This window comes from Protobothrops mucrosquamatus, unplaced genomic scaffold, assembly GCF_001527695.2.
Source record: "Protobothrops mucrosquamatus isolate PMUCROS unplaced genomic scaffold, P.Mucros_1.0 scaffold2316, whole genome shotgun sequence".
NCBI lineage: Eukaryota > Metazoa > Chordata > Lepidosauria > Squamata > Viperidae > Protobothrops > Protobothrops mucrosquamatus.
In genome coordinates, this window is record NW_015388400.1 from 124,879 (window position 1) to 145,208 (window position 20,330).

General features: G+C 40.4%; 1 protein-coding gene across 1 annotated transcript; it reads left to right on the forward strand.

Moving 5' to 3' along the window:
* Nucleotides 1-2,422: 2,422 nt before the first annotated feature.
* Nucleotides 2,423-20,099, forward strand: CYLD (CYLD lysine 63 deubiquitinase). The gene is made up of 16 exons (XM_015824661.1): nucleotides 2,423-2,953; nucleotides 4,053-4,355; nucleotides 5,569-5,674; nucleotides 7,787-7,882; nucleotides 8,951-9,067; nucleotides 10,544-10,926; nucleotides 11,757-11,922; nucleotides 12,251-12,392; nucleotides 13,306-13,428; nucleotides 13,726-13,817; nucleotides 14,344-14,410; nucleotides 15,217-15,349; nucleotides 15,976-16,084; nucleotides 16,958-17,076; nucleotides 17,889-18,105; nucleotides 19,670-20,099. The coding sequence occupies exons 1-16, from the start codon at nucleotides 2,444-2,446 to the stop codon at nucleotides 19,852-19,854; spliced, it is 2,868 nt and encodes a 955-aa protein (XP_015680147.1). The 5' UTR covers nucleotides 2,423-2,443; the 3' UTR covers nucleotides 19,855-20,099.
* Nucleotides 20,100-20,330: the final 231 nt, after the last annotated feature.

The following is a 20,330-nucleotide window of genomic DNA, read 5'->3' on the forward strand; positions in this document are numbered from 1 at the left end:
ATTTATGGATAACGCTAAACCGTAATGTGATTTATTTGTTTTAGCATGATCATGAAATCCACTCTCATGACTTAGTGTTAGGCACAACTTTGGTGTGGCTTAGCAGAATTATATAAGATTATAGCTGCTAAATTATTAGACTTTAAGATGCTACAGTGGTTAACTGAGGGAGCCATAGAGGAGGTGGGCCACTGTTGGTGCTTTCTTTTTAAAAGACTTTGGTTCAATCTTTAGCATCTCAGTCATGTCTTAGAAGGATCTTCGTGGTGAGTAATATAAGGATGAATAATACTGTACGTGCCTTCTGCTGGGTTCTGTTCACTCAAGGACACACGAACTACCTTGCTTGATTGGATCAGAATTGAGAGCCTGCATACTATCTGCAGTCACCTGGATGCTTTTGTGATACTGATTGTTTTTCACCATAGACCAATCTTGAAAGCTGCACTGTACCTCAGTTGTTACTTGTTGACACTTATTTGTTTACAGCATTCCTAGACTGTCAACTTTGTACAGATTCTGGGTAGCTGCAACTCTATAAAATTCATACAATTTTATGAAAATAACCATTCCAAACAAACCTTGATGTCAGAGTGACTGCTACATTCCTCCGATGTGGTTGGATCGTTCAGACAGTTGTGCTTGACGTGAAGGCAAAGAATAACTTTTTAAAAAAACCATTCTTTTGTCTCCCAGGCTCATAGTTGAGTTCTTTGTTTCAATTCCTATGTTGATCTTTGGTTCAAAAATTATATCCTAAGGCAGTGATGGCGAACCTTTTAGAGACCCGAGTGCCCAAACTGCAACCCAAAACCCACTTACGCATCGTCAGGTGTTGGGTGGGTGTGGCCCATTGGGTGGGCGTGGCTGTGGTGTAATAGCAGACTGGGTGGGACTAAAAAGTTCAATCAATCAATTCCAGCTTTGCAAGATTTTTTTTCCCGTGAGAAGTTGAAATTGACTGATTGATTGAACCTTTTTTTTTTGTACACGGCGGTGGAGGCCTAAAGCGAAAAGGTTTTATAAAACCCAGCTGAAGGCCTAGGACTGGGGTGACGGCGCGCGTGCCCACAGAGAGGGCTCTGAGTGCCGCCTCTGGCACCCGTGCCATAGGTTCGCCACCACTGTCCTAAGGTTAGTTCTTTTAATGAAGTTTTGAGGTTGGCTGTTTGTTGCAGCCGTTAATTACTGGTATTTTAAGTCTAGGTGGCTCAGGAATTCTGGGAGTTGAAGTCCACGAGTCATAAAAGAGCCAAAGTTGCCTACCCCTGTCCTAGACTTTCAGAAATTAACACTAGCTTTCCTTTGAAAAGTCCTTCCTTTCTCAATTACCTCTTTTCTTTCTATCTATTCCTATTCCCAAGATTCAGGGGATGCTTTCATATGCATGCGTATTTAAGAAAAAATACTGCTTTTGTGAAATACTGATGTATAATAAAGTATTATTAGTAGTTCTACTTAGACTGAAAGACAGCAAGTGATTTGTAGAGTTTATTTTACGTAATGAACAAGCCTCTCAATTCCAAATGATTACAGATGTGAGTCTTCTTTTGTATCTTGGCTTCTATTGGTAAAAAAAAACCTATGAAGCACATTGACGACTTTTCCAATTGCTAATAGCTTTACAAATTTCTTTCTCTAATCTTATTTTGCATGATTTTTATTGGGAAGCCTATCCTCCTTAAGAGATTATTCTGATTGAATCAGGGTATAGACATGGAGTTTGCTACCGCTCAGATATTTCCAGAAATATCCATGATACCATATTTACAAAGCATGTGTTACTTTAAGTACTACTTAAACATGCACTTTCCTAAAGTTTTTTCCTACAGTCAGATGGTGGGATTAAAAAAAACTTGTGCTTATCTTTATTTTTCCAGAAAATTCAAAACTGTTTTGATTACTAAAAAAGGGGGAGAAAGCTTTTATTTGTGAGAGCAACTGTCCACTCACTTTAAGATATTATGGTAATAAGGATTGCAAAGATAAAATCTACATGGTCTGTCTTGTGGTGGTGATGATGATGATGATGAATAGGGCATCTATTAGCCAGTCAAATTTATTGTGCAGAGAAATTCTTCAGCATGACCTTTGTAGCTATCTAAACATGTTCTCATTCTTGCCAGCTGGATGTTGTCATAGGTCTATAAAAATCAGTGATGATGCCTGCTTTCAAAAGTGTCTTGTTTTCCTGTCCTTTACTCTTATGGTATCCTTTAGCCTCTAATGATGCTTTCCTTTATTTTTATGCTTCAGGTCATCTTTTCTGGATTTAGCTCCATAGGACGTGGATGAAGAACATTAAGGCATTGTTGGAGCTGGAACTTTCTTTTTTTTAAAACAAAAAACAAAAAAAACCAAACCCTCCTTTACAGTTATGTTGCCAACTTAGCTTCTTCTGAAGATTCTCCTTTTTTCATCTTTATACAAAGCTTGAACCACAATGACTTCGGGTTTGTGGAGTCAAGAGAAAGCGAGCTCTCCCTATTGGGAAGAACGTATCTTTTATTTGCTTCTCCAGGAATGCAGCATTATAGACAAGCAGACTCAAAAGCTACTAAAAATACCTAAAGGTAGCATTGGCCAGTTTATCCAAGACAGGTCTTCCGGCGGGCACATCCGGAACAATCCTTCATCCAAAAGCAAGAAGTTGCAAATAGGAATAAAGATTCTGGAACAGCCCCACGTGGTCCTGTACGTCGACGAGAAGGAAATCGTCGACATAGAGGAAAAACGAGCAGAGCTGCTGTTGGCAATTACCAATTGCGAGGAGAGATACAGTATATTTAAAAGCAGAGGCAGACTGCGGAAGGGCCTCCACATCGATGTCGGCTCCCCAGTGAAAGTGCAGCTGAGATCGGGAGAAGAGAAATACCCTGGAATAGTTCGCTTTAGAGGACCCTTAATACAAGAGAGATCCCTGTCTGGCATATTTTTCGGAGTGGAGCTTCTGGTAAGGATTCTCTTTCTTTCTTAAAGAATCCTCTAATGCAGGGGGTCCCTAACCCCCAGTCCGTGGACCAGTACCGGGCCATGGCATGCCGGCAACAGGTCCGTACAAAGAAGGAAAGCCCCATCCACAGGATGCAGGCAGCACACAAAACCACACCCCTGGAAAAACCTGTCTCCACGTAACCGGTCCCTGGTGCCCAAAAGTTTGGGGACCTCTGCTCTAATGTACATTAATGACACCTAAAGATGCTTTTTTTTCACGAGGCAAACTGGACCTTCTTGTTTTTCTTTGAAGACGTTTCGCTTCTCATCCCAGAAGCTTCTTCAGCTCTGACTGGATGGTGGGGGAATGGAAGGATTTATACTCCTTGCAGACTGCTGGTCATTTGCATTCTTTCAGCGAGTCGTTAATGCTACCTGGAGGCTTATCTGTGTCCTCAGAGTCACCTGAGTGGTGCAAATGGTTGTGGAGCCTTCTTGGAACTGTTGAAAGGACTGTGTTGTAGACTGGAGATAGGTGATGTCGGATCCCTCCCCTTCTGTTGAGAAAGGGCTGAAGGAGCTTCTTGGATAAGAAGCAAAAGGTCTTCAAAGAAAAACAAGCATCTTTAGGATAACTATGACCTGGATGGCTGAGAATCTCCATATACATTAAAGAAACATACTCCCTGTATTGTTGAGCATGCCTTCTGAAAACCTGCAAAGTGTTAGGTTTTAATTTGTTTATCACATTTGTATTCCTGTCCTTTTAGGATTGAAGGATGGTGTGGATGGTTCTCCATCTCATTTTATCCTTGCGACGTAGCTGAAGTGGGCTGAATTGAGAGAATGTCTCCTACCAGACGCGGCCCTTGAGTTCAGACATGAGTTGCTTTATTATGAATATCTTTACATAAACTTTCTCATTTGCTGGATTCCTGCCGTTTGTTGAGCTAAAAATAAATGGGTTCTATTGTGGTTTAGCATATTGTGTGAAACGGGCCTCCCTAATCTAAGGTTTTCCAGTGAGTTTTAATTTCCGTGAAGGTTGTGAGACTTGGGACCTTCCTCAGCTCCACATTTGGCTGAACTTTACAATTCATTTTCTTTTGCTTTTGCAGGAAGAAGGTCGTGGTCAGGGCTTTACTGATGGACAGTACCAAGGCAAACAGCTGTTCAGATGTGATGAAGACTGTGGGGTGTTTGTTGCACTAGACAAACTAGAACTGATGGAAGATGATGACAATGAACTGGAGAATGACTATGCAGCTCCAGTTGACTCAATGCAGGTAGACCTTCCTCCTTTGGAGCTCAACTCCAGGGTTTCTGTGAAGATAGGGAAGAATATAGAGTATGGGACAGTTATATTCTGTGATGTCATACCAGGAAACGAGAGTTTAGGATACGTTGTTGGAGTGGACATGGTAAGAAATCAAGATTTTTATGATTTTTTTGCATGTGTGTTTAAAATAGTACATGCAATATTGCTGGTGGGTGGCATCCTTGGAAGCTACTTATGACAATTGTCGCCATGTGTAATCATTCTAGTATATTTTTTAGTATCAGATAAAACGGGTCTTCAAGCTTGGGCCTTGTATGACTTGTGGACTTCAACTCCCAGAATTCCTCAGCCAGTGTGCCTGGCTGAGGAATTCTGGGAGTTGAAGTCCACAAGTCATAAAAGGGCCAAGTTTGAAGAAAGACCCCTGAGATAAAATGTATATTAATTTGCTTTGGCGGATAATCATGCCTCTTGGATTACAGTACAGCAACAAAGAATGTTCTCTAGGGGATAAGAATTTTATGGTACAGTATTACTTTGTTGGACAACAAACAACGAACAAGATTACATATGAGCTGAGAGTTTAACAGGCTTTACTTAACTGTTCAAAATGACTTGAAGCTTGTCAGGTTAAAAACAAAATCTTGTCTGTGATTCTAATGGGAAGCATGTTTGTTGAACTCAGTTCTCTTCTGAAAAAAGTAGCCATGTGTTTTGGCCTCTTGAAGGGACATAAAATGACTCCCCAGTATGAATTTGAATTTCACCTCGTCATTTGTAACGCTCAAGAACACCTCAGTAATAGTTGGCTGTTCCTCACTTTTCTCCCGACGTTTGTTTCTATAATTGGAAAACGTACAACAGCTTTCAAGTAAAAATGCTGAAATCAAATGTTCTACTTGGCAAAATATCCATAGGTATTTGATGTAGCAAAAGGCTGTTTGCACAGTGAATATAATGGGATGTACTTGCATAATCTCACTTAGTTCCACTTAGAACTGTGAAAGATCAAAAAGTTACCTTACTCGTCAACTTTTCCATTTTCTCGGTAACCAGTGAGAATGGCTGCATTTGTAAAACTTCTAAAATTGCTGACAAACTGGGTTTTGTACCTCGGTAATTGGGAGGTTTTTTTTCTTAATTGTGGCATGTGATTATTGGACTAATCCTTTGTTTTTCTGTATGTGAGAGGTGGGTTGCCAGCATTACAAGAATCTGCTTCTTTGTGATGGTTTGTGCTTCCTATCTTAGCTTTGCATAAACTTCGCAAATTTTAGTAATTTCTTGGTTTTCTTGAGTGCATTCGGCTGTTCTCTTGAGCAATACGGATAAACATGTTATAAAATGCTTTTTAGGATAATCCAATTGGAAATTGGGATGGAAGATACAATGGACAACAGCTCTGTAGTTTTGCAAGTGTTGAAAGCACACTTCTTTTGCATATCAATGATGTTATCCCAGGTAATATTTTATTTTGATTTTGAGGAGAGTTTCCAGATTTTAGCATGTTGATTAATGTCTGACTCTAGTTTTAGTTTTGCTTAAAATTTGGCTTTTTTGCAGTTCAAATTTAAAGTAGATATTTCAGTATCTACCATATTACCTATTATTAAAAGTGATCATATGATCCCCAGAGAGTGCAGCTGTCATAAATATGAGACAGTTACCAAGCATTTAAATTTTGATCACGTGACTACAGGGATGCTGCAACAGTTCTTGAGTGTGAAAAATGGTCATAAGTCATTCTTTCAGTGCCGTTGTAACTTTTGAACAGTCACTAAACGAACTGTTGTAAGTCAGATGTCTTCGTCTTAATAGGATGCTGATCTTCTCAATGATTTCCAGATGATAAGCTTGAGGACTGATGGTTGAAAGTCCTCATTATCTGGCAGTGAATTTTCTACTTGAGAAATTGTCTTTGTTTAGTAGGATAGTGTGTGGGCTAGAGAACTGGAACAGTGTTGAATGGAAATGATGTGATTGCAGTTCACATTTGTGAATAATTATGCATAATGATTTAAAGGCTAGGTAAGAACACTTAAAAACCTGTACATGGTAAAAAAATAACGCATAAGGTCTCTCCAAGTGATTCTATTTTTCCCCGTACGGCATTTGTGTATTGGGTTATAGGATTGTTTTCTTACACCTTCTTTAAAAGGAATATGTTCAAATGATACCCACATATGCTCTGATAAAAGAATGGGTATTTGTGAGAAGGGCTCAGAACCACAGGCAATCTGTTCTTTTCTCCATATTATTAGAGTGCCAGTTTTTCTATTCACAAAGCTTTAATAATACTGTAACCTTTATGCTGCATGCATGAGTCAGCTGCTTTACACTGGAGGAATATAGTGACTTGAACAGGATCTACTGAAATTAGCTGATTTGCTTAGCAAGAAACCGTAGAATCTAGACCAGCGGTTCTCAACCTGTGGGTCGGGACCTCATTTGGGGTTGATCGACCATTTCACGCGGGTCGCCAAGCAAGGCTGTCCGCCATTTTTTTGTCCGCCATTTTTTCCCCTTTTCCGGCGGGTGCCTTACCTCCCTTGGGCTGGGCCAGCTGGTGGTCGGCCTGCTCTGTCTCTGCCGCTTGCCAGCTATGCCTCGGCCGGCGCAGGGGGCGGAACCACGCATGTGCGGCGCTCCCGGGCAGGGAAAGTCCTCGACTTACAACCAGCTGGGTAGTCCTCGACTTACGACCGGTTTAGTCCTCGACTTATGACCGGTTTAGTCCTCGACTTACGACCGGTTTAGTCCTCGACTTACGACCGGTTGGGGTCACGGCATTAAAAGGGTTGAGAACCACTGATCTAGACGGCCCTTTCATGGTTTTCAGACTTGAAGTTGGCAATGAAACTATTTACTTGGCCTTGCCAAGGAAACTGAAATATGTGAGCAGTCTTTGGAACCAGCAGATCATATATTTCTAGGTAATGGACAGCTGGATTAGGATACTTACTTTTTGGCTGGGTAAGGACAAAGATGGAAAATTTGTAGGTGTAAACTGGAGCTAAGGTTTCATTGGCTGAATTTGAGAGATGAGAGGCAGATAGGTGTAAGAAAACATTAGAATTGCTGTGCTGGATTAATATAAAGGTTTATTTAGTCTGACAATCTGTTCCAGCAATGGCCATCTGAGAAATTCCTTATTTATTTAATATTTAATCATTACCAGTTTTTTTAAAACAAACTTTCATATTGTTCCTAAAGCATGATAGTTTATATCAGTGTTTCTCAACCTTGACAATTTTAAGGCATGTGGACTTCAACTCCCAAAATTCTGGGAGTTGAAGTCCACATGCCTTAAAATTGTCAAGGTTGAGAAACACTGGTTTATATTATAGTTCCATTATGACAGGTATTATAATTGAGATTTCATATTAGTTTGACTTATCTCTATATGTAAAATTTTTACATATATCTCTCTATATGAAATCAGGACTTTCAGCCCTCCTGAGGAATGTGTAATGTGTTTCCTATTGTTGATTAATGTTTTGAAACTAATACATTAAATTGCGGTATAATGTGCTCTTATACCTTGTGAAATAGCTAAACTCTGCTCTGTTTTAGAGGCTGTGTCTCAGGACAGGAGACCTCCCAAACTTGCTTATACTTCCAGAGGTGGTGGTGACAAAGCTTTCGGTCATAGCAAGCCAAAGTCTACAGGTACTTTGACTCAACATTTTAGGGAAACTTATGGTGTTGTTTCTTAAATGAGGATTGCCATGTGCAATCTTCTTATGTTGCTATTTAAAGGCAAGTGACTACTCAGTCTCTATATCAACATCCGTGAAGATGTGTAATGTGTAGTTTACTGCGTTCCTTATACAGGTTTCACACACACACACACACACATTGGTCAAACCTTTATAAGGAACACAGTACACTACACATTAAACTGATGTTGATGTAGAGAAATGGAAATGGATAGATTCATTTTCCATTGAGCCCTCTAGATTCGCTACTTGAATTTCCTGTGCTTGATCCTTCAGGCCAAATTGCTCCTCGCTTGCAAACGCCATCTGTAAAATAGGAAGAAGAGGAGTTTACTTCAAAGGATTAAATATATTGCAAAGGGATATCCAAATTTCAAGAGGAATCATGAGAACCTTTGCATGGCTGCATATTCCTAGGATTATCCCAAGGTCCTGCATCACACTTAACGTAAAGCAGCCTATGAAGAAAGTTTGGTTGCTCCATTCTTAACCTGCTAATCTTTCCAGTCTACTGAACAAGACTGGATAGAGGCAGTTTCTGCCTTGCATATTAATATTACAATGACTGCAGTTAAACAGTCCATATGTCACCCGTTCGTAGTGTTGGTTGTGATGTATAAGTCAAGAGTTGTTGGGATTTGGTGGCATATAATTTTAAATAACATTCCCATGTTCATTCTTTCTAAAATGTTAAGTCTGAAATCAGCGGTATTAATCTTAAGGATATTATTGAGAAAACAATTTCATTAAGCTTAAACAGAATTGTTATTTGATGTAGCTTTGCTTTCTAAAAGGTACTATGTGTATGGCTTGAAATGTAAGCTGAGAACACAGCTGTTGTGTTAAAGGGTTGGGACCGTATGAGATCATGCCGTATTGTAGTGTTTGGACCAGACGACCTACAGTTATATTTCTTCCATAAGAGTCATACAGTTCTGAAGCACTTCTATAGACTTTTCTAAGAACATAAAAGCTTACTTGTATATATTCTTCCCTTCTGACATGACCTGTTTTTCAGGTGCGCTCTCTGATCCTGTAAACAGAAACAGAACAGAATTTTTCTACGCTTTAAATGGCTCCTCAGTAGATTCTCAAGCACAGCCAAAATCAAAAAATACATGGTATATTGACGAAGGTAACAAACAGGATTTTGATCACAGATGTCGCAAAATATGACTGTAATGATATAGAGAATTCTGACAACTGTATTGACCTAGATTTTTGGATAACGCTTTGATGCATCCTTTTTTTTTTTCAAGCTGTAGCTTTCCTTGTAGTGCTGCTTTGAGTCAAGATGAGCGTGGTCCAGCATCCGCTACTTACTTCCACAGCCTCAGTGGAATTATTTTACAGTCTCATTTGATCCAGCATCTTATCACAAAACAGCTTTTGAAATTTGCCCTTGACTTTTTAAAAAAAAATTTTTTAGCAATTGCTTGTAGTAGCAGTTGCATGGCTTTACGAAGGTGGGGAAAATGTAAAACTCTTTTGGTTAACTCCCAGTTCCTTAGTTCATGGCTGTAGTTTGTCAGATAACTGAAGACTTTTTCTTCGGCCCAGGTTTTAGGGTAATTTCTCAGTCGTGGTAGAAAATACCCAACATTGCGTGACAGCTTGCTCTTATTCTCTGTATTAAACCTGTTGGGTTGCAGGCAGAGCGTGCAAGAGGCTTATAAATAGTAATGTGCTATTATACCAGCTTGTGACCTCATGCTCTGAGCTTTGACTCATGGTTTATTTATGTGTCTTCAGGAGACAAGTTGGTGAATATGTCCTTTAGGGCCTCTTTGCAACTGATGGTACGAATTCACGTGAGGTGTAGATGTCATTTTTGTTTCCCAGTAAATCTTGGCATCCAGATTACTAAGATCTAGAGCAGTGTTTCTCACTCTCAGCAATGATGCAATTTCAGCTCCCAGAATTCCTCAGCCAGCATGATCTGGAATAGCAGTTTTTAAGCAAATAGCTTAAAGTTGACCAATAAGCCTCACTTTTTAAATAGCTGACACAAAATACACAATACCTCTTCAATACTAAATAGTCTTTAAATGTTGAATAAGATAGAATTGTGGCTTCAAAGGTTTTCGTGCTCGAGATTTTTTTTTGTCACATCAGCTTTTCTTCTGTGCCCAGCTGCCATAGAGTATAGGAGTCTTGGAAAACTTGAGGGACAATATCTAATTTATTTCAAGCATGTACCAAGCTCACATGATATTCTGTATGAACTTGGAAGGAGTCCAGGATCCCAGTTTCTTCCACCCAAGTTTGGAATTGCTGTGAACTGTCGGTCACCCGCTGTAATCTATCACTAAGAAACTTTGCAATCATTTGTGAAATATTACTGGTTATAATTATAGTCTTGATGATAGTCCTTGATTGTGATTTTAGTAAAATCTCCTTGTTAGCTCGTTGTACTTAGCAAGTGCCAATAAACCATTTTAAAGTAATTTATTCTGACATGGTAGAATCTAGTCAAAAAGAGAGAGAGAGATTCCATGCATGTTTTACTCATTTTATATGAAAAGCGCATAACGTCAGTTCAGGTGCCTTAATAAAATTTGTCATTCCTTTTCTCTGTGCCTCTTGCTTTGTATTCCTCCAAATTCAACAGTGGCTGAAGATTCTGCAAAATCACTCAATGACTCCTCTTCTGGATTTGGAAACGCTTCCCCACCACTGCAGCCGGCCCCGACAAATAGTTTATCTTCCGAGAACAGATTCCATTCCCTGCCTTTCAGTCTAACCAAGATGTCAAGCACCGCCAACAGTTCTATATCGCACAGCCCACTCTCCTTATCTGTTCAGTCGGTTATTGGAGAGGGGACTTCCGGGGCAATCCAGGAGAGTCCACCGGCCACCGTAGCACCCATCAACCTGCATGGCCTTGAAGTTGGCTCTTTAGCCGAAGTGAAAGAGAACCCTCCCTTCTATGGGGTAATCCGTTGGATCGGGCAGCCGCCAGGGGTCAACGAAGTCTTAGCCGGGCTTGAACTGGTAATGACTGTCAGATTTGAGAACCGATGGGCAACTCTTGTCCATCTCTACCCCGCAGTACCTTTTGATTATGGCCTTTCTCTTAAATTTCCTGGCTACAGCTTGACTCTGACATCAGGCCAGGTGAAAACTCACTGCCAGGTTGAAGCCAGCTCAAAATTCTGATACGCAGATATCAGTCTTCGAGTTACGACTGTAATTGAGTCTGCAATTACGGTTGTAAGTCATGATGGTCGTAAAGTAGGTCTCCGTGTGATCAGACCCACTTTGAATGATCTTTTTTTTTTTCAGCGCTTGTTAAATGAACCCATTGTTTACTCTGGGGCAATTTTAACTGGAAAGCAGAAGTAAATGCTGGTTTCCGCCAAAAGTGTCTTTAAGATGTAGTCACGGCCATAAATGCAGGCCAGTTGCCAAAGGGCTCAAAATGTCACATGATTGTGTGTCTAGACTTTGGAACTTTAAAACCGAGTCATAAGTCCCATTTGGGTCCGTTGTAATTCTGGATAGTCATCGAATGCCTAGTTGTAAGTCAAGGACGACCTGTTCTATGACACATTGTGCTAAGTGGAGAGGGAGGGATGTAAATAGGGACACTACATCAAAGGAGACTGTGATCTCATCAGGAGCCACCTTTAAGCCTTGTACTTTTGTCAGAAATTGTGTGGATGATGTGACTGTGCTGTTTGAGGGCTGGGTGAGGAAGCAACAGCGTTGTGACAGCCATTTAGCCAGGTTATACGTAGGGTGTGTGTGTCTCGTAGCGCTACAATTTCTATATGTGTGAGTAGTGACCGAGAAGTTCAGAGTTCTCTTTTTTTTTTCCCCAGGAAGATGAATGTACAGGTTGCACTGATGGGACTTTTAAAGGAACTCGTTACTTTACCTGCGCCCCAAAGAAAGCTCTTTTTGTCAAACTGAAGAGCTGTCGACCTGATTCCAGATTTGCTTCCTTGCAGCCTGTGTCCAATCAGATTGAACGTTGCAATTCCTTAGGTATGGTCTACCTTTGTCTCTCTGTACAGCTTTGCTGATGACAAGTTCTGGCTTTATTCTGAATTGGAATAAAACATTTCTAATTACCTCTCTGTGTGTGTGTTTCTGCCTGTAAGCATGTGTATATGTGCACATTTGTGAGGAATAAGTGGATGTACGTGTTTCCGTAAAAGCAATGTTGGTCCCAAGAATGGAGAAGCAGGTGGGCCTGTGACTATGCTGGACTTTGCATTGGGCTTTTGACGGTCATATTTCTATTGTGCTTGTTGCTAATGTGGAATTATGAACGAGAGCAGACGTAGCTTTAATTTCCTGGTTTGTTTTTCAGCTTTTGGAGGCTATCTCAGTGAAGTGGTTGAAGAAAACACTCCTCCAAAAATGGAAAAAGAAGGTTTAGAAACAATGATTGGAAAGAAAAAGGGCATCCAGGGTCATTATAACTCCTGCTACTTAGACTCCACCTTATTCTGGTAAATAAAGAAAAAAACTGTGTTTCAAACCTGAGATGACAAAAACACACGATAGGCATTTTTAAAAAATTCAGTGAAGTGAACATTAATCTAATAGCATGCGCATGGTGTTTTTTAATCCACACACAGCAATTAGAAATTTCTAGGTGCTTTTGAAAGGTTAATGAAGATAGTTCATCTTGCTTAATGATCAGAATTGGGACTGGCAGGCATCATTAAGTGACTTCTGATTTTACTGCTGGCTTCTCCTTGGACCCTGCTTTTTGGAAGCACAAATGGCAGTCACATGTAAATGCCTGCTGATTATGAAATGCCCAAAACATGATCACTTACTGTGGGGATGCTGTTAACAGTCATAGATGCAAGGTCTAGTTGTAAAGTTTTTCAATGCCTTTCTAATTTTGAATGGTCATTAAGTAGGGTAGTCATTAAGTGAGGACTATTATGTATATTAGGGATTTCTTTTAACCTTGTAAGGTTAAAAAGCCAGAGCTTAGTTTACAGTCTGGGAAAGGCATTATGTTTAAAAGACACAGAATCAAACTTAATACTACTACTTCTCCTGGATTTTTTTTCCCGTTCAAGTGTTCCTTTCTCTTACTTTCTCTTCTGATTGAGCCTTTGGTATTTGATATGGCTCACATTCTCTTTTTTAAGGCAAAATGTTCTCAAACTTGATTTGTATTATGTAAGGTGGTATGCACGGTGAGCTTAGCTGCTGGTAAGGTTCAGATTACACTGAACCTGTAATGTAAATACAAAATGTAAATACTGTTCCTGGAAACAGATATTGGTCAGAATCTGTTAAAAGCATCTCTTTCTGCAATAGATTTTGGGACGGTCTCGACCTGAAGATGTGTTTTTTTTCCCCTCCCCTTTCCAGTTTGAAACTATTTGTTTTCTGCTCTTTCAGCCTGTTTGCATTCAGTTCTGTTTTGGACACAGTCTTGCTCCGACCCAAAGAGAAGAACGATGTAGAATATTACAGCGAAACTCAAGAACTGCTACGGACAGAGATAGTAAATCCTCTTCGAATGTAAGTACAAATGAGATACCTGTAATACGTGCCAGCTTTGGTGGGAAATATTGAAAGCTTCTTCTACCAACAGGATGTTTGAAATGGTTTCTGGAAGGTAGAACAAGAAGCTTAAAAACCTCTGCTTTGCTTGACTATCTCTGGCCCCTGTACAATTTTTTACCTCTTTTTGCTTGTTTTTCCTTTTGGATTGCGGGAGGCAGATCAAGATAATATTCTTGACAATGTTGCTTCTTCAGATTCTGCCTCTTGGGGGGTTCAGTCTGCCTTTTCAGACTTTCATCTTTTATCTTCTAGATATGGATATGTGTGTGCCACAAAAATAATGAAACTGAGAAAGATTCTGGAAAAAGTTGAAGCAGCATCAGGATTCACATCTGAAGAAAAAGGTAAATTCACTCTGTAGTATTGATAACGAGGAAGAACTGAAAGGATGTTATTTTATGTTATTAAACAGAAGTCTAGAAAAGATTTTCATCACCACCATAAACCCCTTTATGTTCGTTTGGTAGCCCATCCTTAGTTTAAAGACTCTGCTTAAAATAACAGATTAATGGAGAGGAGAACGTTGTAATTCCCTTTAGCCAAGGCTTCTGGTGTTTAATTGTTTGTGATTATATCTTTTTTGTGTTTTCTTTGTTGCACTTGCATTTGGTCTGTGACCCCAAATAAAAATATTATTATTATTAATAGATTAATGAAGTTCTATATCTGCAGATTCTTAAAATGATTAAAGACAAGTGTCAGATCATCTCCAAATAATCTAGAAAATGTCGGCTCCCCAGTTACATAGTTCAGAGTGCTGCTAGCAGTTTTGAGACTTGATTTCAGGCAGTGTTAGGCAACTTGCATTTTTACTATATTTTTCAAAAATTATCTGGGCTTTGATACTCTGATGAAACTTTTTTTTTCCAGATCCAGAAGAATTTTTGAATATTTTGTTTCATCATATTTTAAGAGTGGAACCACTCCTAAAAATAAGGTAAAGATAATCCTTGGCTCACACAAGAGAAATTGTAAAGTCACAAGAGTTATTTTATTATCTATAATGTATAATGTTGAGGATAATTTCCAAAAGACAGTTATGGCTGGGAACACCCTGCAAGCATCTCCATTACTTTTAATTGTGTTTAGTTTTGTAAACTGTGAACATTTAGCTATGCCTTTGTCTTGGGGATATTTCAAGGGCACTTATTGCTGCCTTATCTTGCTTACTTAACACATACATGTCAGTTATGTCTCAACCTTGTATCTGCTATAATAGCATCAGATGTGGAGAACTTGTAGCCAGCACCGTATTGCTAAATTACATATAGGTTAGGAAATTGTCTGAAGGTTACAGAAATCTGTAATTTCAACAATTTCATAGTTCACAGACTGATAGGTATCGGCTATTTAACTTTAGAAATAATCCTTTCATCAGTTTAGGAAATAATTTATTCCAGGATCAAATCTGGGTCGGTCACCGGAACCGGAAGTTTAGTCTTCCGAGCTTTTGGTCTCATGCTGGAGCCCATTTCAGGGAACTTTTCTCTAGCAGAATGGGTTATTTATTTGTTATAAGTAGATGAATCAATAATAATTTATTCTTATATTTATAACTAAACGTTTGGAAAGGCTCTTAAAATCCAAGTCATCTGGTTTCATTCCAGATGCAGGAATCTATTGCTACAGGATTCTGCTCTAACCCCGAAGACAAATCTGGTCGCAGTAGTAGTAGATTCTACTTTTTAAANAATCAATCTTAAGAGTCCCCGTTGTCAAATAGACTTGTATCTCTCTTCTTAGATCAGCAGGGCAAAAAGTCCAAGACTGCTATTTCTATCAGATTTTTATGGACAAGAATGAGAAGGTTGGAGTGCCTACCATACAGCAGTTACTGGAATGGTCTTTCATCAACAGCAATTTGAAATTTGCAGAGGTTTGGAAAAGATTCCTCTTTTTATAGTTTTACCAATCAATGCGCATTCTGCTGACTGAGTTGATCAGCATGCAAGTGTCTCTACAGTAGTTCAATAAATTCTTATTGATTAGGAGGTGACTCTTCATCATGTTGAATGAGGGATTTACTTCTTCAGTAGATATCAAAAGAACTTCCTTGAAGCTTTGCTTGAGCTATTTGTGCAAATGATTTATTAGTTAAAGCACAGGTGGGGAACTCAAGGCATCCAGATGTTCCACAGCTTAAATTCACAGCGGCCTTGTGTGAATGACCAGTGGCAAGGGATTCTGGTCTAGTTCAGCATCACCTGGAAGCCCATTAGTTTCCTTCTTGCTTTAGATCGGCGTCAAACCTTGGCAACTTTAAGACCAGTGGACTTCAATTCCCAGAGGCGGGGTATTCTGGGAGTTGAAGTCCAGAAGTCTTAAAATGGTTTAGTTGACATCCCTGCTTTAGATTGTTAAGTCAAAGGTTGGACTAAGCTGTGTAACTGATTATATTTTTTAACTTTACATTAGGGGCCATCAGGATTTAATGAACTGAAACAGAGCAAATGAAGTCTCTTTGACTAAAACACCTATCCTTTTTCTGTTGGGTTTTACTAGGCCCCATCATGTCTGATCATTCAGATGCCTCGATTTGGCAAGGACTTCAAAATGTTCAACAAAATTTTCCCCTCTCTGGAACTGAATATCACAGACCTGCTGGAAGACAGTGAGTTTAAATGTGCTTCATGATGGTGCAATAAGGCTGAATCTTCAGTTGTTCAAATGAATTCCATGGCATTTGATGAAGCTGGATACCTTTTATCAATAAAATGAATCACCTTCAAAATAATGCAGAATGGAGTTGCTGTGGACCATAAAAACCTTGTTTCAATGCAGATACACAAATAGAATCAGGGTCTGAAACCTTCATTGCGAACTTTAGCAAAACCATATCAATGGTTGACCTCCAGGCTGCTCCAGTTTCTCAGCTTCCTAAAATAAATGAATTCTACTGCCATTGGGAAATAAAGAAAACAGATATCCTAACTGTCTTTAGGAAATAATGAATCTTTTACCAGCCAGTCTGCTGGCTAGTATATTCTGTTAGAATTTAGATGGAACATGTTTAAGTTGCACGTCCACTGTATCAACGCAGAATGAATAAGACTTAATTTTTCCAACAATCCCCGGAGAAATTGTGAGTTCCCCCCCCCCCCCGTTCAATTCTTGTTTTCATCTGTTCCTTCCTATCTGCCACACCTGTTCAGTTCTCAATAGAAAATCTAGAACAGGGGTGTCAAACTCGCAACGTCACATGACGTGTCGTGACGTATTCCGACTTTTTTTCCATTGCCGGCAATGAGGTGGGTGCGGTTTCGCAATGACGCATCTGGCCCACGGGCCGGCAGTTTGACACTCCTGATCTAGAAGAACTCCAAATACGACAGGTCACATCCCTTAAATTAGTAATATCTGTGCAGGAATGGAGTGAGCTAATTTTCTTTTACTGAAAAGTTTAATTTTCTATTTTAAAAAATCTCGGTTTATACAGAATGGTAGCCTCCAGCACAATGGGTGTTTTTCCTTTTGTAAAATGCAGCTCCCAGGCAGTGCCGTATCTGTGGAGGACTTGCAATGTACGAATGTCGGGAATGTTACGACGATTCAGACATTTCCTCCGGTAAAATCAAGCAGTTTTGCAAAACTTGCAATACGCAGGTAAGTTTTTTTCTTTCCCCAAAGGTCCTAGGACAGTGGTGGCGAACCTATGGCACGGGTGCCAGAGGCGGCACTCAGAGCCCTCTCTGTGGGCACGCGCGCCGTCACCCCAGTCCTAGGCCTTCAGCTGGGTTTTATAAAACCTTTTCGCTTTAGGCCTCCGCCGCCGTGTGCAAAAAAAAAAAAAAAAAGGGTTCAATCAGTCAATCAATTTCAACTTCTCGCGGGGCAAAAAAAAAAGATCTCGCAAAGTTGGAATTGATTGATTGAACTTTTTAATCCCACCCAGTCTGCCGTTACCACCGCAGCCACGCCCACCCAATGGGCCACACTCAGCCAATGGGCCACACCCACCCGGCACTCGACGATGCATAAGTGGGTTTTGGGTTGCAGTTTAAAAAAAAAAAAGTTTTTATTAATTTTTTCAAATAAACATATGAGCAAATAATACAAATATGGTGCATTTCATTAGAAAAACAAACACATAAAAAACCTACTCTTTAGGTATTCAGAAATAGTCGGCGGTCCCCCCCCCCCCGCATCCACACTCCCTCTACCTTCCTACCTACTTCCCTCTTCCTTCCTCCCCCTCTTGACCACTACACCTCCTCCTTCCTCCTTTCCAACTATCCTACACATCCCATCAGGTTTTTGGTTGCAGTTTGAGCACTTGGTCTCTAAAAGGTTCGCCATCACTGTCCTAGGATTTTGTTTTTTGACATTGCTGTTCTTGTGTGGGAACTGGATTTTTTCAGAGAGGGGCAAAAATGAAATTCCCTTTGCTAAAAGTTCCTTCTCTCCCTCCCGTCTAGGTTCATCTTCACCCCAAAAGGCAGAGTCACAAGTTCAATCCAGTGTCCCTCCCGAAAGACTTACCAGACTGGGACTGGAGGCACAGCTGCATACCTTGTCAGAAGATGGATCTCTTTGCCGTCCTTTGTATAGAGACGAGCCACTATGTGGCTTTTGTGAAATACGGCAAGGAAGATTCCTCTTGGGTCTTTTTTGATAGCATGGCTGATCGGGATGGTATGTTTTCTCTTTTGTGAAGATTCAGCTGCTAGCCTGGCACTTAAATGCATGAACGTCTTACCACAACATCTGTCGTGAGATGCCTCGTGGCACGGTCGAAGCCGTGTTCCCCCAGTCTTTGAACCGTGGCATCCACTTTTCAAATCCTGTCTTGTTAATGCTAGGTTAATCTAGAAAAAGCTAGGTGAATGATGTAGGGCAGGGGTAGTCAACCTTGGCTCTTTTATGACTTGTGGACTTCAACTCCCAGAATTCCTGAGCCAGCCATGCTGGCTCAGGAATTCTGGGAGTTGAAGTCCACGAGTCATAAAAGAGTCAAGGTTGACTACCCCTGATGGTAGGGTAAGGCCAGGGAGAGTAAAAAAAAAATTAAATCTCTGCTCAGCTCTGAGAATTCCAGGAATTATGTACAAAACGAATGTGGATGGTGGCAGGGTATGGAAAGTTGAAAAAGACAATATAATATAAATACAGAGTTAGAAGGGACCTTGGAGGTCTTCTAGTCCAACCCCCTACTCAAGCAGAAAACCCTATACCAGTGGTTCTCAACCTGTGGGTCGGGACCCCATTTGGGGTCGATCGACCATTTCATGGTGGTCGCCAAGCAAGGCTGTCCACCATTTTTTTTGTCCACCATTTTTTTCCCTTTTGCGGCAGTTGCCTTACCTCCCTTGGGCTGGGCCAGCTGGTGGTCGGCCTGCCCCGTCTCTGCCGCTTGCCAGATACGCCTCGGCCAGCGCAGGGGGCGGAACCACGCATGCGCGGCGCTCCTGGGCAGGGAAAGTCCTCGACTTACGACCGGTTGGGTAGTCCTCGACTTACGACTGGTTTAGTCCTTGACTTACGACCGGTTTAGTCCTTGACTTACGACTGGTTGGGGTCGCGGCATTAAAAAGGTTGAGAACCACTGCCCTATACCATTTTAGACAAATGATTATCCAATCTCTTCTTAAAAACTCCAGTGTTGGAGCACCCGCAACTTTAGTTCTAGGTTGGTTCTCTCCATGATTAGCTTCCATCCATTTCTTCTTCTTCTGCTTTGGAGAACTAGGTTGACCCCCTTTTCTTTGTGGCAGCCCCTCAAATATTGGAACACTGCCCAGTCCTTGTTTTCATTAAAGTAGACAAACCTGGTTCCTGCAAACTGTTCTTTGTGTTTTAGCCTCCAGTCCCTTAATCATCTTTGTTGTTCTTTGCACTCTTTTTTTTTAATTTTTTTTGTGGAACTCAATTTGGTTTATTCCGAAATGGATAATTTCGGTCACAAGCTGGGAGATTTAAGTTGGCGTGAAGTAGAATGCCATTAACCTGTAGATGTTGTTGGTGTTTTTTAATCGATTGTCAGCCGCCCTGAGTCCGCAAGGAGAAGGGCGGGATATAAATTTAAATAATAATAATAATAATAATAATAATAATAATAATAATAATAATAATAATAATAATAATAATAATAATAATAATAATAATAATAATAATAATAATAATCTCAGAACAACATAGTTTTAAGGCTGTCTTATTGTCCTGCTGGGGTAATCCGTGTTCCTCTCTTTTCTCTTCCAAGGAGGTCAAAATGGTTTTAACATCCCTCAAGTGACTCCGTGCCCAGAAGTTGGCGAGTATCTGAAAATGTCTCTGGAGGAATTGCACTCTCTGGACTCGAGGAGAATCCAAGGCTGTGCACGAAGACTGCTTTGCGATGCTTACATGTGCATGTATCAGAGCCCTACGATGAGTTTGTACAAGTAGAAGTTGATGACTCGTTAGGAAAGGAGCCTCTTCCCAGGGACTTGACTGCGGCCCAAGAAAGCTCAACGGAGCTGTCGGCTTCTCAGCTTGGGCATCCGTTGCTGGCAACGGATGCTTCGAAGGGTACGGAAATCAGATAACCAGGAAGAAGCAGCAGCTATTTGAACGAAAAGGGGGAACGGAACCATTCTACAATGCGGTGTTAATGTTGCTAAAATACTTGAGTGTTTTCACTCTTGGAAGTGTGCGTGCGTGCGTGTGTGTTTTTTAAATAAAAAAAAAAAGTCTAAATGAAACGATTAAGGTGTGTTTCAGAGAAACTCTTTACCTAGACCAGTGTTTCTCAACCTTGACAATTTTAAGGCATGTGGGCTTCAACTCCCAGAATTCCACAGCCAGCATTGCTGGCTGTGGAATTCTGGGAGTTGAAGTCCACATGCCTTAAAATTGTCAAGGTTGAGAAACACTGACCTAGA